At 44.7% G+C, this 17161-nt stretch overlaps 1 protein-coding gene and 1 long non-coding RNA gene across 2 annotated transcripts; both read left to right on the top strand.

Moving 5' to 3' along the window:
* The first annotated feature begins 866 nt into the window (after positions 1–866).
* On the top strand, positions 867–11109 carry LSM11 (LSM11, U7 small nuclear RNA associated). The gene is made up of 4 exons (XM_062607516.1): positions 867–1362; positions 5495–5634; positions 6372–6455; positions 7858–11109. Exons 1-4 carry the CDS (start codon positions 936–938, stop codon positions 8260–8262), a joined length of 1056 nt encoding a protein of 351 aa, XP_062463500.1. The 5' UTR covers positions 867–935; the 3' UTR covers positions 8263–11109.
* A 27-nt stretch (positions 11110–11136) lies between these two features.
* LOC134157987 (uncharacterized) lies at positions 11137–16644 on the top strand. The gene is made up of 2 exons (XR_009962562.1): positions 11137–11507; positions 12329–16644. It is a non-coding gene; the product is annotated as an uncharacterized LOC134157987 (long non-coding RNA).
* Positions 16645–17161: the final 517 nt, after the last annotated feature.

The raw sequence follows: 17161 nt of genomic DNA on the forward strand, positions 1-17161 counted from the left end.
GCATGGAAAGTATTATGTACCTTTTTTGTCTTCTATGACTACCTGATCCATAAATACACTGTGGAATGTATGTACATGATATGTGTGTATATTAGGTCATCCTTACAATAGTACATAAATGTATCTGCGTGCATATGGATGCAGACTTTAGAACCAACATATGGATTAGCTGAAGAACCATACCCTTTGATTTGCATTAATATAAATGCTGGAGAAAGAAAATCCCTGTGCTGTTGTCATGCGTCAAGTCATTTCTGTGACTTTGTAGCTGTAGGGGGAAATAAATCTCCCCAAGGCTCAAGCAGCAGACAGGTGTTAGCACCACACACAGCTCAACCTGCGGCCTGTGCCTGTAGGGGTTTCTACAGCTGCAGCAGTCCCGTACGGTGACCCACTGAAGGAGTCCTTCCGTAACAGGAAGCACAAACGTACAGGACCCAGGTCTGGAAGATTAATGGGAGGCGATGGAATCCGTCCCAGTAAAACTGCTTTGCAGCATTAACACACGGGGCCTTGCTGTTCCTGTGCTTTACACCCTTTTTACGGGTTAAAATGCAAACTCCCTTGCAACCACCGTTTGCCCAGGTGCTATTTCATGGCCAGGGCGGTGCCGTCCGTTCCCTGCGCGGCGGAGATCTCCTACATCAGCTGTGGGGCTGCAGGGGGAAACCCGGGGCAGCGACCAGCGCTACCGGCGCCACGGGCCGAGGGCAGCCGTAGAACGCCGCACTTGGGGCTGCTCCTTGCGCGGGCGCGGCCGGCTCCGCCCCTCGGCCCGCCCCGGACGCGGGCGGTGCTCCGCGGCCTCTGCCCTCCCTTCCCCGCGCCGCGCGGGTCCCGCTCAGGTTGTGCGGCCGCAGGGGGGGCTCTCCGGACGGGACGGCAGTGCCCCCTGGCGGCAGCGGGGTGCCCCGGGCCCCTGCCCGCAGCCCGGCATGGAGGAGGAGGAGGGTGCCGCGGGCGGCGCGGAGCCGCGGCACCCCCGCCGCCGGCTCGGAAGCGAGCGCTGCCCCAGCCCCAGCCGCTTGGACGTGAGCTCCAGCCGCTTCGACCCGCTGCTGGCGCTGTACTCGGCCAGCACGCCGCTGCCCTTCCCCTCCGCGCCCTGCTTCAACAACCTCGCCGAGTACGAGAGCTTCCAGCGCGGCCTGCTCCGCCCGCGGGGCCGCCGCTCCGCTCCCTCTCGCCGCGGCCCGCCCGCTTCCCGCTCCGCCCGCCGGGGCCCGCCCGCCGCCGACCCCGAGCGCATCCAGCGCCTCCGCAGCCTCATGGTCAACGCGGGCCACGAGCAGGAGGCGGCCGAGGGCGGGGGCACGGCCCGGCGCCGGCGGGCACCGCGCAACGTCCTCACCAGGATGCCCCGTAAGTGCGGGCGGACACGGAGGGGTGCTGCGGTGCGGAGGGGAGCGCGGGGCGGCTGCAGGCAGGGGTGGAGGGCGTGAAGGCGCGGGTCTGGGCCGGGTGCTGAGGGGGGAACGCTGTAGGAGCTGAGCCGTGGGGTCGAGGGATGCGGCGGGGCCCGGGTGTGGCCGGAGGCGTGGAGCTGGGATGGAGTTTGGGGAGTTGGGAGGTTGTGTTCTGGAGGGGGCGGCGGTTGGGGGACAATGGATGTGGGTGGTGGGGAAGGGGCAGGGATGGAATCCGGGTGGAAAACGGTGCTTGTGTGTTAGGTGAGAGAGTGGGGAAACCGTGTGCGTGTGAGGAGCGGCGAACTTCACAGGAGTGCTTATTCAGAGATGGCACTCGCTATGGTGACGTGCTGCTCAGCTGTGTGGTTGATTATGTTGATCCTCTTGATTGAAGGAAAAAAGGATGCGATACTGCTGTGCTTTTGAAAGTGCACTTTTTAAACCAGGAATCAGATTTGAGCCCGTTCAGCTCGTGACTAAATCATAATAACCTCGGCATGAGTCTATAGCACACTGCTATATATATCTTAGTTACTAACTGTATGCCTCAGGGGCATAAATACAGTGCTGGCATTTCTAATACCATGATGGTAGGACAGTGGTGGGAGGCTGGAGGCAGCTGTGATGCTGATACAAGTTTCTCCTGTAAATCTGTGGGTGCAGTCAGGACGATAGCCCCTGCATGTGAAGGGGTGCAATTCATGTGCCAATGCAAGCATCAGATGGCATTGCTATCAAATGAGATGTAGCTTTAGTGCACTTAATTAAACACATTGTGTGTTTTTTGGAATCAAAGTATCTCTTCTAATCACCAGCATCACTTTAATGATGTTGTTCTAAAAAGGCAAAGCACAGATTGTTCAGTCCTCAGTGCCCAAAGCAGACCTTTGCCCTTGCTTAGACGTCAAAGCATAATGTATTCACTGCTGTAGGCACTGCATGATGCTAATGTCCCATCAACTTAGCATTCTGCACAAATGCAGAGGCTCTGTTGGTGTAGGATTTCCAGATGAACTGACCTTAAATACTGATTTAGCATCCTAAATGGATGCTGTGATGGAATTGGGGAAAGAAAAAAACCAAACCCAACCCAACTGTGAAAATTAACTAGTGGTGGTCTAGCAAATAAATTACATGGTTCCATTAAGAGCATATACTTAATATGCACACATCTAAGGCTGGGCAGCATGGACTTTGAAGCAGACTGGCACAACTGCCATGAAAAGTGCTATTCAGCAGTCTGGAGAGCTTTAAGAATAACTTTCCTGTAAGCAGGGGTCTGTCTGCACTGCAGATGGGCCCACATTTGAAGCCTGGGTTCTGAGGTGGTGGCTGCGTCTGAAAGTAACTGATGGGTGGTTTGCTGCATCCTTGTGCTCCCAGGTAGCAGTGACAAGGTACGATGTGTTCCCTAAATTCAGTGGGTCAGAAGTGTAAAATGGAGCTAATGTTTTGCTTGTCACGAGATGTGATTTCAGATGCAGCCACAAAAGCGAGAAGGAAGCTGCTTGAGCAGTGCCTGTGTTGGATCAGTTCAGGAGAAGCTATTCCTAATTAACTTTGCATTTACCAAAGGGGCAGAGAACTCATGTGCAGGTGGTTAATGCAGAGCAGTTAGAAAGGCCTTTGGTAGTGCTCTGGGTTATTTCAGCTGTTCTCATTTGCTTTGCTTTTATTGCTTGGGTTTGGTTTTGTTTTTAATCTTGCCTCTTAAAACCTTGCCCTGAGGACAGGGACTTGAACTTCACCAGAGTTTGTATCTTTATTTTTTCCCTCCTGGGGTACTCACCCTCTGGCTTGCAGTAATTTATTAGCTGTTCTTCAGAATCCTGGTATTAAGCATGTGCTTACTGTACACAAATAGGGATTGGATTTAGAGTACAAAACCAACCAGGTGCATCCTTCCTTGTGGATTGAAAACCTATTCATCCTGGTACATCACAGCATCAGCAGCCACAGGCAACTCTAGCTATGTGCAGAGCCTGGTCACCCCAGGCTTTGCTGCTTGCAGAAGAGCAAAAATGAATTCCTTTCATTGCTGGTTTTATTGTTTTGCCAGAAGTGGATGTCAGATTGTTTAAAGGCTTTTGGATTCTGTGTTCTGCCCTTTTGATCAAGTGAAGTTGAAGGTTTGCCCTGGTGAAGCTGCAGGGGCAAGTGGAAGAGTGTGTCTTGTCTAGGTTTGGTAGAGCCGCAGTGTTCTCCACCAGGCCTAATGGGGTGCTGACAGTCAAAGGCATAGTTGGGAATATAGACAGGATGTGGATTTTCACAAGAAGTTGTAGATAAACTTCCTGCATAAAGGGAACATTGGAATTTAAAATCTGACTCTGATAAGATGCTGTAGATTGTCAGAATTGGTTAGAAAGAAAGAGTGTTTTCTGATTAAAAGCATCCATCTGATGATGCGATGGTGTCACCTGTGGTTCCTGCACATCCAGACATCAGTTCCTCATCAGTTTGGCTGAAGGAAGCAGAGAGACTTGTGAAAAGGCCCCCACAGGCAGAGCTGGGAGGTACTGAGGCAGCTTATGCTCTGTGTGAAAGCAGTTTTCTCCAGCTACCCAGCTGGAGAGGGCTGGCAAGACGACAGTGGATCTCAAAAGATAAATGTTGTTAGGTTAATTCAGAGGCAACTGCTTTAGCTTTCCCTGCTGTGGCTAAGAATTACCATGCAGGCAAACACCGCAGATCAGCTGTCATATGGCAACGCTTTACACTCACAGGATGTATCTTCTAGAGTGCAAATCAGGCCTTGAATGCGTGGTCCCTAAAGCACAAGGCAAGAGATCATCCCTGACTCAGATATTTTATTAATATGAAGAGCCATGTGAGATTTTAGACCAGTGTTTTCCCCTGGCTCTCAGAAGGAATTGTACAGCAACCCTGGGGCTGTGTTTGCACAAGCAAATGAGTAGCTGTAATTTAGCACTGGAATGGCTTTGCTGTGGTGTAGGTGGAAGTTGTAAAGTAAATAATATCTACCCCTCCAGGTAATTTACACTTGCAGAGATTTTCTAGTGTGCAGATAAGGCGTGTTCCTATCAGATAAGCTGTATGTTTTCCTGAATCCCATTGTGCCAAAAAGGGGCTGACAAGAAATCTGGATGGGGACTTCTTACAGGGCATGTAGTGACAGGACAAGGGGGAATGGCTTTAATCTGAAAGAGTGGAGTTTCAGATTGGATACTGGGGGAGGAGGAATCACTGAGGGTGGCACTGGCATATGTTGCGTAGAGATGCCGTGGCTACCCTATCCCTGGCAGTGTTCAAGACCAGGCTGGATGGGGCTTGGAGCAACCTGCACACATGGAAGGTGTCCCTGCCCATGGCAGGGGCTTCAACTGGATGAGCTTAAAGGGTCTTTCTAACCCAAACCAGTCTGGGATTAGTGTTCTGTGGGTTAGCTGGTTTCATCGATGACTGTTGCGTAGAGTAATTTCATTTCTTTGCTGCAAAGGCTTGTGCATCTTTGAAGGGTGTTCTGCTGCCTGCTGAAAGTTCAACTGAAACAATCCATTTTCATCAGTTTAAACAGATCCGGTTTAGTTAGTTGAAGATCTTTGAGTCAGTCATTGTTTCAGAAATCGTGTAAAGAAAAGGAACACACTTGATACAGTAGTTTATTGAGTAAAGTGCCTAAGCTGAGGTAGCCTTAACTAGGCACTGTCTTCATAACTCACTCTGCCTCTGTGAATGTTCTTTTCCCTCTGCTTAAGTTTAGCATTACTTTGCATGTTTCTGAAATGCAGCAGGAAGATTTTCAGATGAGGCTGTTTTGGCTGTGGGTTATGTAAAGCGAAGCCTTCATATTTTCTAAAGTCTTTGTTGTCCCCACTGTAAGAAGAGTCTAAAAGAAAATGGTATAGTAATGACAACTGCAGTGCATTACAGTGCTCCAGGGCTTCTCTTTTCTTTTGCTGTGAAGACAAGTGTTGTGCCAAGATCTGCTGTACTTCCACTCTATGTCTATAGGAATATACATAGTATATTCTTACATATATTTTTAGACACACATATATATATATACATATGTTTATATATGTATTTTGTTGAAAACCTGTGTTGTTCTCTTTGTGGTTTAGTCCATGAAGGCAGCCCACTGGGGGAACTTCATCGCTGTGTCCGAGATGGTGTAAGAATCAATGTCCATATCCGCACTTTCAAAGGACTTCGTGGAGTCTGCACAGGTTTTTTGGTTGCATTTGACAAGTTCTGGAATATGGTAATTAGTTTTCATTTAGTTATTTTATCCTTGATTTATAACTGGTATATTGAAAACTTGAAATTTGTGATAGGTTTGAGCAAACTACACTGTGAGAGGATTAATGTGGTATTTGCTCTTGCACCGAGGGCTGGGTTACAGGTGAAAGTGGTGCCTGGTGTTGGATTGGTACATCTGAGAGTAGCCATCTTAGAGAGGTTTTAGGTGAGAGAGGAGCTTTGAAGAGTTCCCAAGATCTTCAAAGGTTTTGTATAAGAATTCAAGAAGGTGGAATATGAGGAATATAAGAAGCTTCCGAAGCTTTCTCTGCAGAACCCAATCTTCTTATAGTCATAGCCACTTCTTTGTTTTCTTTCACTAGCATGTCATTGGGATGTCAGCGACAAAAGCTTTTCCTTGTGTTCCACCTCATGAAGATTTTAAAGACAGCGATGGAAAAGCAGCTATTAAATATTTGTGAGCATGGAGCTGTGAAAAGTTTGGAAGTGGGGAGTGGGGGTGGATTTTGCAGGTTTACAGAGATTTTGCAAGTAGTGCAGGACAGATGCCAGGCTTTGCTGCTGCTTTTATAGCTCACTACAACTTGGATGATTAAGAAACCAGCTTCAAAGCACAGCTTGTTCCTGGGATGGTTTTTCTCTTAGAACGTAATTCCATAGCGCTGTGACACAAAGCTGGTCCAGAGCTTCTTCATGTTTTCTTTTAATCTTGACCTTTCTGTTTCTTCTGTCTTCTAGGCCCTGACAGATGTAGATGAGACATACAGAAAACCAGTGATGGGCAAAGCGTTCTACGCAGAGCCTCAGCTCTCACTAACCAGGGTAGGTAGCCATCTCCAGTTCTCATTTGCCTTTTTAGTGTCTCCTTTTTCAAAGCAGTAAAAGGGGAGCATTGATTGGAAGACTGTATTTATATTTCAGTACTTTACCTCCTTTTATTACAGATGACTGCAATAATGACTTGAACTGGTTTTCAGATCAGAACAAAGCAGTTTTCTGACCTTTTTGAAATTTGGTCATAGTTCAGTGTTAGAGAAGTTCTACTTTGGAGTTGCTAATATCAGATCACAGTTGCTACCACTGTGTAGTGCAACATGCTGACATTCTATAAGATCACTCTGGGTTTTGATTTGTTCAGTGCATTCTGCTGCACCTATGATTGATCTGGTTCACATTTGTCCTGTGCACGTTTGGCAGTGCATTACTTTGACACCCATGTTCATGGAGTGACAATTTTTGTCTCCACCTAATGAAACAGTACATCTCTGTGGTCAGTTGAACTTCTGGTCTAGGTACTATGAAGCCCAAGATTTGGGACATTGCTCTGAAGCAAGACACTCTCTAGGATCCAGCTACAAAAATGATGTGTATGAAGTTGAGAACTGAAGAGATGATAGATGAAATTCTGAACAATGAAGGGGAAGAAAAGATGTGTCAGAGCTGTGCCTATTGAATGGCAGAGCTCTGGGCCTTTCAAACATCAGAGAAGTGTCCTAAAAACACTTAAATGATTTCATTATGAGGAATTTACTTTCAAACTCCTGCCATTTCAATCTGTTTTCTGATAGATCCCACCCTTCCTCTTTTAAAGATTAGTTAAAAATAATCAAGTTGCCATTGTTCCTTCATCCACTCTCACAGGGATTGGTTTTCTGTCCTGTTGCTGGGAAAGGGACAGGCTAACCGAGAATTTTCTTCATTTGTCTGTATTTCATAAAAGTTTGCCTGCTGCCAGAGTAAAAGCAGTTTCTTTTCCAGTTTCAGCACATGTATCCTTAGATTAATGAGCTCATACAGTGCTCTGGATCTGCTGCTCTAGCTTTTATTATTTTTCTATTGTTTGCGGCCTGCTCATGTCCCAGAATACCCGCATGGCATGATTTAGTTTGTTTTGGGGAACACAGAAGGTCCATCATGGGGCAGCTTGGTAACTGTCTGTCGGTCTGGACCAAAGTTAAATGCAAACACATCAGTATTGCTTCCCAAATTAAATTCCTTGGTGCTCACATGAAGGCACTCATGTGCATGCAGCAGATGCATTTACCTTATGTCACTGGTGGACTTTGGCAAGAAAACACAGTCTTTATTGCTGGTAAAGATTCCTCGCTAATTATTGTATTGTGAGCTCTGATTTGGGATTGTAGATGCAAATACCACATAGTAATGCTGAACAAGCACCTCTTGTTTTATGAATGTGGTCATATACACAAATGCTCTTTTACAGCTGTTTAACAGACTCAAGCTGCAGGATTCCTCAGTAAAGAAGGGAGCTGACTCAAAGACTGTCTCAGAGGAGCTAGCCCTGACAAATGACTCTCAGATGCTGGGGTCGAAAGCTGGATCAGGACGAGGGAGAGCAGAAGATGAGCGTGAGAGGCAGAAACGCTTGGGCAGAGGTGGAGAAAAGAAGATGCCAGGTGACAGTTCACATCTGGCTGCCAGAGGTGAAGCTGATGTGGGCAGCGGGCCTGCCCGCACAGAGGGTGCCAGTGCTGGTGGTACCCGTACAAGAAGCCAGTCACGGAGGAAAAGGCGGCCCAAAGTGGATTATCAGCAGGTGTTCACACGTCACATAAACCAGATCTTTATTCGAGGAGAGAATGTCCTGCTTGTCCATTTAGCACATTGACTTAGCTGAGCCTTTGTCAGTATATTTATTTGATAGCATGAATTGCCGCTGCAGCTCACATCGCTATTTAGCATTCTCGTTAAGTATGATGGTACTGTGACTGGTTTCCCATTGCCATAACAAGATAGGGGAAATAATTCTAACTGGAGCATCCTGAACTTGATGCCAAAGCAGCCTCCTTAGATCTCTGTTGGGGATTTCTGTTGCTGACGGAGTCAGAAATGCAGTTGTTTCTGTGAAGTGGGCACAGATCCTACTGCTCCTTAAAAAGAAGCTAAACAGAGGGGGCTGGAAGAGAATATTGGTGTACTCGGCTACAAGAGCTAATTGTGGCCCACATTTAAGGAGCTTAAGGTTTTTGTTTGCATGTTCTGAGTAATCTCAAAAGAAGGTTGCTAATGAAACTGATAGTTTATCTCTGCTGTTACATGGATGTTCTCTTTTCCAGACAGTTCTGACAGTCATTTTGGAAGTATGAAAAGGTGGAGTAACGTGCTACTTGGTGGCTATTAGCTGCTTCTTCAGTTAGCTCTCTAATGCCCTGTATGATAGAAAGCCTCTCAATTGAAAACTACTCTTTTTCTCTGAATAATGGAAGGACATTAATTTGTTTTTACGATGTCAAAGCTTGGGCTTCTGGTTTTGTATGCTGTGCTTTAGCCCTGTGTCACCAGCAAGCAGCTAATGTAGCTGATCCACAGGCCTCCATATTTGGAGTTTCTCTGTAAATATTGTGGTTGCAGATGGCAAATTGTACTTCCATATTTCACCCATTTGCTACTTGGTGTAATAGTGAAGTTTGCAAAGATGTCATTTTTCTTCTCAGATTTAAGTGTTTGTGCTGAGCACAACTGTACTGTATCTAAGCGCCTTTCAAGTTCCCTCTATTGCAACTAGAGGTGCTGTGTTTCCAGCAGCTCTTACGGAGGAGAAATCTTCATGGTTCTTTCCTATCCATGTGAATGATGTATCATCTAATTACATTTAAACTGAGCTTTGGAGGTGTGCTTACAAATGTTTTGAAGTATAAAAGTCAAAGTCAGCTTATCATATAACTGCTTTCCAAGAGAGCTACATGTAGAAGTTTGAGGGTAAATGAAGCTGTTACATTATCTAGTCTATTCCCTTAGTTGTGAAAGGACAGTAGATTTCATACTGCTACTCCTGTATTCATCTCGGCTGACTTACGCTTTGTGTTTAAGATGAAGTTGGGAAATTGCTTTATAGTAGGGCTTGTGTTGCATATAGAGGTTGTAAGTCTTCAAACTGGTTGACATGTACTCTCAGTGACATGTATTTCTGTTGCTGCAAATGCAACATGCTGCTTGCTTGTCATTAGGGGTATGTCTGGGGTTTGGGTGGATTACAGAAATCGTTTAGCAGGAGTTTCTGGACACACAAAGCAGCTGGATGCCTCTGGGGGAGCCTGAAACTTTTATGGCAATGTTTCAGATGACAAGGGCCCCTGAGCTGCAAACCCAAGTTCAGCCTGGGACAGAAGTGCCTCCGAATAAAACGTACTGTTGGCAAATCAGTTTCATCAAGGGGGGTAAGGAAAGAATATCTACAGTTTCTTGTTATACATAACTTTATTGGTGTCATCCCTTCCTGCTATGATCTGAGACTAGGCACTGAAAAGATTCTTCTCTTGAAGGTTCTTGTTTCCTCTCCTTTTAGTGCTGTTCTTGGTTGTGTTTTCATGTGGTCTGCAGTTCTCCCTACCTCCTTCTCTTGTCAGTATTTTATCTCTTCAGGACATTATAATGCTGGTTTAGGAAGACTGTTCTTTTATTCACCCCCCAGTTGTCCTGGGTTTCTGAACCTTTCCTGGTTGGCTTCCTGTGTGGTTGCCAACTAATCAGAACGCTCACAAATTATTAGAAATGTGAAGCTAGAACAAGAGGCTTATTTCTGCTCCTGACTTCTCCTCAGCTTTTGTAGCAACTGAATGCTTGTCTTCATTATGGTTTTGGTTGTGGGTTGCTTTTCCCCCTCTGCTTTCTGACTGGTTTGTTTTTCTTTCAGTTTGGGATGACTGATCTCTGCCTTTTCCATTCATGCCAAAGGCTACTGGTTTTGACCTCTCCTCTTTCCTTCATGCTTGACCAAAGGGTGTCAGATCTCCACTCAGGCCTATGTACTATGACTTTGAATTCAGTTCTTGCTCTTCTTTACCTCATATTCTTAATTCTCTTGGTTTGCCCAATTTATACCACCTTGTGTTTCCTTTCAGCAGAACCTTTTCTCTGAAACCTTGGAGGTGTTTGTTGCTTCACATCTACAAGTTTCTCTTTTTACATTTTATGAAAAGTGCTGGTGCTTGGACTTGAGTTAGTGCCTTGATTTTTATACCATCACTGACACCTTCGTCCAAAATCATCACCTCAGTCAACAAACCTGGTTAAGAACTATCCAGTTTGTCTACTTCTTTTGCTCTACCTCATTATTAAACTATTCCTCCTCTGTTCTCATGGTTGTCTCATCTGTGGAGTTAGTTAAAAGTCTCTCTTCCAATTTAGATTTAATCACTTATTTGGTGGTTGTTTCCTACTTCCTGATCCACCTCTTACTATTTCCAAGCTGCTTCCTAAATACAGCCTCTTCAGCAACTTCAGATCTTCCAAAGTGTCTTCCTTTTCCCTGCTTTCTCTCACATTGTATCTTTTTAAAGTCTGTTGTCAAAGTGCTAGTTTATGAATTTTCTCTTTCATGCATAACATTTGTGATTTAGTCTCTTTCAAGCATCATGATCGTGACTAAGGAAGCGATCCTGTACGTGTGTCACTTGCGTGTTTAATACTTCAGCTGAAGTTGCTCTTTAAATAAAATCGAATGTGATGTTCTGAAGTGAAGTCGTCTACCTCACTGAAGTCTGTTTATGAAAAAAGAAGTCAGCCCTTGGAAGCAAACAAGTTTGATTAATTTATTGATTGTTTCTGGTTATTTATTTCCACGTTTTTCCTCTTCCAAACTCGGCATAAAAATCCAGGTTCAAAAAGCTGTCTGCTTCTAGCAGTTCCTCTCTTGCTGCAGCGTCATGGAGATATGTGAGCATACACACCTTGAGTCATTGTGCTAAAGAATGGAGAGTAGGAGCAGGAGGTTGTCTTAAGAAAGAGCAAGCTGTGTGAGAGTGAAAAAGCTTTGGGCCAAGTATAAGAACCTCAGGAAAGGATCCCAGTCCTGGTTGCAACCTGTCCAGTGTTTTAGGACATTGTTCAGCCTGGTCATAGGTGATGTCACAGGTCCATCTCATGGTGTCGTCATGTGTCTTTCCATTGCCAGCACAGTTCAGTAGAGAGCCAAGTCTCATGGTTATGTTAAGAGTGATTTTATTTGTATGGTGATATAATCCTAGGGATTGCAGATGGTGTGAAAGGGGTTTTTATGGAATCACAGCATAAAACCTTGCTGTGCCATGGGGTTGCAGGGAGCTGGTAGGGAAAATCAGGCTGAGAGCTGCTGTGTTAGTCGTGGTTGTGGGTATCTTGGCTGGGATAACTTCTTGGGGAAACCTCTTGCACCTCTTTATTTTTACTGAACACATCTTAAACAGGGCTGTGGCAGTAGAATGGAGAAGGTCAAAGGAAAAGGAGCTTGTAAAAGGTGTGGGTTTAGTGGCACCTCTCCACTGACTTCTCCAGCTTGTTAATTGCCTGGAAGTTGTTCGGGGCTGTTTTCTGCTTAGTGACAGGTATTTGGCATGTCCTCACCAGGTGATTACTTGAAGTAGCCAGCGAGAACTGTTTTCCATCTGCTTCTTGTCCTTCAGTTTCTGGATTTGCTGTTTCTGATGCAGCTTTCCCTTCTGCATCATTTGGAAGCAGGGCAAGGTCTCTCAGCAGGAGTAGGCTTGACTGCCCACTGGTCTCTTTTTTCCCTTTTATAATAAGAAATATTATACCCTGTCTAGTTTTGTATCCAGATCGCCTTTAGCTGTTCTTGGTTTTCATACTGTTCTCTGCGGACTTCTGGAATTATTTGTTCAGAAGAATTGTGTATCTTGGACTGATTGGAGTAAACTGATTTGGGGGTTTTTAATATTTTTACTTACTTTCTTTGCTAGGTTTGCTTAGTTTGCTGTTGCAGTCACCTGCTTGCACCTACAAATCACTGTGGGTGAAGAAACGGCCAGAAAAAAAGCAGCAGAGAAAAAAGGTATCTAATTTTTGTTGAAGCCAGCATCCTGCCCAACATGCTGTCCACACTTACTGTTTCTATTGCTTGCCAGCACTGACATAAGTGGGACGGATGGAAACAATGATTTCATCCAGAATCTTGAAAGAAAATGGAAAGGCAGCAGGGACAGCAAACTGAAAACACTCAGTTTCTGAAGATGTGTATCCCCAGGTAAATTTCTTGCCTTTGATTAAACAGGTCAGAATTATAATGACTATCTTAAATTACAAGCTCTGCAACTGGGTAAAGTTGGAAGGCACAGTGCTACACCCTGTCAGAGGCAATGCAGCAACAGTAGCAGTAATGCTGATTGCTTCAGCCAGGCAAGCTCTTTCCTTAGAAGCTGTTGATTTCTATGCAAGTGTCTGCCTCAGAGCATAACTGCAAAATACTGCAGATTAATAAATTAATGTTTAAAATTCATGATTAAAATTAATGCTCTTTCTCCTGCCTGCGTTGCAAAGTGTAAGACATAAACACTGAAACATGCATCTTCTGCATCCCAGAACTGTTTCAGTTCATGCTTTTGCTTCTTGACATTGGCTTAAAAATCTGAAGTTTATACTGTAGCAATCCTAAAACAGTCTTTGTTGTAACAGAATTTATGAAATTCTTATTGTAATTACGATACTACAAACCAAAAATATCCATTCCCCTGGCTATTATGAAGATACACAAATAGAAACGTATGAAGCCACAGCTGGAAGAAGAGATGGTAAATACTTCCCTTTTAGTGAAGGAAGGTGATCCTTCATTAGAAGGAGTAGTTACTTCTTCACTGAAGAAGTAATTTCCGAGGTAATTCTCCCGGTTTGCAGGTGTGACGGTAGGTGAATTAAACATGCACAAGGTGCGAGCTGAAAGATGCGTGGCTCAGTTTGCAGACTTGAGTATCAACAGTCTGACTTTACAATGAGAGTTTCTAGAGAAGGAACAGTTTACAGCCCTAACATCTGTGGCATTAGCTCCATGCAGAGCTTTCTTGTTGCTATTATCCTTGCTCATAAGGAGATAAATACAGGGGATTTTGTATTTATTCTTGTGTTTATTCTTGTGCTGCCCTGTACAATGTTTTTCAAGGTGTACATAGTGGAGAGATCTGACTTAGGTGGACAGAGGAAGAGAGGGGCGACCGCTTGCAATAAGAACCCAAGGGCTGAGACCTAAAATCTAAGCAGTATCCTTCTGTCTAATGAGCTATAAATCTAGCAAAGGAAGATAGAGTCCAAGCTGAGCTTTATTTTTCAGTTTACCAAAAATACTAATACCCTGGTTGGGTATACTTGGACCAAAAGAGAAGAATGCACTCACATTTTCATTGAGAGTCTTTAACTCTGTCAGATGTTTTTCCAGTAGTGCCTGTCTCACCTTCAGATAAATATTATTATGTTTTTTTGAAGTCCTGTTCTGTTCACGTAGCCAGTAATATGCATTTCGCATTCAAAAGGTGCTTTTTGAAGTGAGTGTCATTAGAAGGACACCTGTTTTCAGGAGGTTACATGTAGTCTTCTGTGCTGATTTATAAAACACTTTGTAAGACATCACAGCTTTTTCTGTCAGGAGTTGTCCATGTATCTGCAGGACAAACATCAGCTGTTAATGACAGAAATGTGAAGTAAAACCTCACTATTGAAGAGCACCTTTTGCTGCTATTTTTTACCCATTAGCAGCCTGGGCAATAAAAAACTGAGGCCACTTGGGAAGAACTAGGCATGTGTGAGGGTCCCCCTCCAGGTGGGCACTGCAGGGTCAGTGTGCTTGAGAGAAACTTTTCTTGATGGAAAGGAATGTGCATAATCTACTGTAAGTATAACATGGACCTCTGTACATTTCCCCAGCTCTAGGCTTTCATGGCATGCTGAAAGGAGAGGAGAGAGGAATTACTTTACTTTGTGATAACTCCTTGGAGTGTGAGGGTGCTTTCCAGCCTGTACCCTCTTGTCATGCTTTGGCCAGCACTGGGCAGTTGTGCTCTGCAGGTGAAGGAGGAGTTGCAGAGACAGTTCTGGAGTGCAGCATCCGTTATGCTGTGAGTGCTTCACAGTACAACTGTACCCCAGGGGTCTCTGCCAGACTCCATCCCTAATAACTGACACGTTTCATCCTGCCTCTAAAACTTGGCAGAGGAAACCCAGTGGGAGAAAAAACAAGTAAGCAAATTTTCCCTTTTGAGGCAGGGATGGTGAAAGGCTTGGTTATCCTTGTTAGCTTCCTGGGGGTGCAGGCAAAAGGCCTACCTTAGTGGAGAAGTGTCAGAGATGGCTTGTCTCATGATGTTTACAAGTCCTTTTAGATGTCACTGTAAGTGCTCTTGCTTTTAGCTGGTAGAAGTGAAGGCCTGTCAGGGAAGGAAAATGCCTTCTGATGTTTCTGGGTAACTATTTTATTAGCTGCTAGCTTCATAGTATACACTTGGATGACTTAGCTGAAGAAAATTAGTACACCTGAGACTTTCAGTCAGTCTTGTATTCGTTTAGAATGAAAAGTAGTTTGATCAGCTTGTGTAAAAACATATCCATCCTTTTTTCCTCTCAAAAGATCAGTGCTCTCCCTCAGGAAAGAAATGAAAGCTGCTCCTGCTTCTATAGCGATTGCTTCTGATTTCCAGAGCTTCAGAGCAAAGTGCAGCTGTGTCATTGTATCTTCAGTGTGACACATCATTCTGAGGTGAGAAAATGAGAGAAGCGTTTGGTTTCTTTAAAACTGCAATGGGCATTAAGAGGGGAGCAGTTGTGTTGACCCCTCTTCAAACGGGGCACGCATCCACTGCAGTCGCATGGACTGGGACTTGGTAACCAGTTAGTCATCTATAAAACTTCCTTAATGAATCACAGAGGAGCAGCGTGACCTACCACACTGACATGGGACAAATTCCCATCTCTCTACTGCCACTTGCTCACTGAAAGGCCTTGGCAAGCCACTTCCTTCCCTTTCCCTCGTGCTCTGCAGCTGGAACCCATCTGAGAGCAATCCTTACCCTACAGGGATTCGGGGAAGTGGCGAGTGCTACATAAGTGCTAAGTATTGCTACTAAAACTATAATGTGTCAGGTAACGCAGATACATACATCATCTGCCCTCTTCAGGCACTTGACTGTTAGCCTTAAGTCTCGGCACACTGAAAACATGCAGGATATCAGGTACAATGACACCCTTCAGTCCTGAAATTACTTGTGTCTTCAAGGTCAGATTTGGTGACTTCAATATCTGTTTCACAGCTGCAATACCACGTTTTGGCCAAATAGTGATAAATAAGAGTGTAACTTGTTTGTAATTCCTTCTCTGTCTTCCTAAATATTTTGTTTCTTGGGAAGCTGATGCTGCTATGAACACATTGAATTTGCAGCATTCTGCTTTCCAGATGTAAATGTTTATATTTAAAATTGCCAAGACTGCAATGCAATAAATATATCCCTATAACTGTTTGCTTCAAAGCATGGTTTTTTTTCTGTGCTCTGTCAATATACAGTGATGAAGCTGCTACTGCAGCATTTAGGACAGATGCTGGGATGTGGAGACTGCCAGGTTTAAATGTAGCACTGCTGCCTACTCCCATGACTGGGGGGAAACCAGTCACTTGTGTGTTCAAAAGTGTGTTAATCTATAAAATAAGATCATTATACATGTCCTTTAGAGGGGCAGAGGGGAGGTGAACTTCATGTTGAATGTGAGAACTGTTGGCCTGATAACTCCAAGGTCTGTTACCTTAGAGTGTTGTCTTCTGCTGTGCCATCAGGAGATGGTTTTCCAGGCATCAGGGAGATCCAGAGCCAGCATCCAAGCGTCCTGCCCAGCATGTGCTTTGCCAGCAGGGAACCTGACTTCCAGGAACCTTTTCATTCCCATGGTAAATGATGCAGATGTATTTGGATCAGAGATGGATGTAGCTTGCTGGAGATGGTAACATACCCATGCTCTGGAATTAAGATGTTTTCTAAAAGGATTAATTCCCATTGCAGCCCGGGAGCTGTTTAAAGAGAGCAAAATCTGTGGTTTAAAGGCAGGAGGGGCAGTATGAGGATGAATGTAATGAGGAGGATCAGAGAGAGAACTCACAGAAGAGGTCTGCAACCCATTGACTTTCATTTGCATTTTAAAAGTGCTGTACACTGGGAGTCTGCCCTGTCTTCCATGTGTACGATGTTTCCCTGGTGTCTTACAAGATGATTTACAATCAGTGTGGCAGTAAACTCTTACTCCTTTGGATTGCAGTTGTGTCTGTTTAATTTGCAAGTCCAGAGGACATGAGTTTTCCTTTGATATTCATGCAGGTGCTTAAGGGTGTGTGCTCAGACACCTGCCTAAATTGGAAGTCAAAGCTGTCGATTAAACTGCAACAGTTGTACTCACAAGCTGTTGGGGAAACAAGTCCTGTACTGCCACAGAAAAAAAGCCTTTCCTGAGATTTTCTCATTGTGTTTTAGTTCATTTTTTATATATATATGTATATATATATATTTATTTATAAGCACTGACTTCTAGTGTGGGAAAGTCTGTGAAAACACGGTGCCACGTCAATTAGAAGCTTCTGTGTCCTATGCTGATGCAGTAGATTGGAGAAATTTGGCCCTTCTTGTGCTGCTGGGGGTGAAGGCTGATGGCCAGGGTAGCTCCTAGTGGGTGTGAAGAGCTCACTCACCCACTCCACCAGGCTGTAGTAATGTCTTATATTGCTCCACCTGCTCGTAAAGCAAAGAGCTCTGCTCTGGCAAGTAACTGTG

The sequence above is a fragment of the Pezoporus occidentalis genome, unplaced genomic scaffold (assembly GCF_034315485.1).
Source record: "Pezoporus occidentalis ecotype Australia unplaced genomic scaffold, CSIRO_AGI_Poc_V1 ctg124, whole genome shotgun sequence".
NCBI classification, from domain to species: domain Eukaryota; kingdom Metazoa; phylum Chordata; class Aves; order Psittaciformes; family Psittacidae; genus Pezoporus; species Pezoporus occidentalis.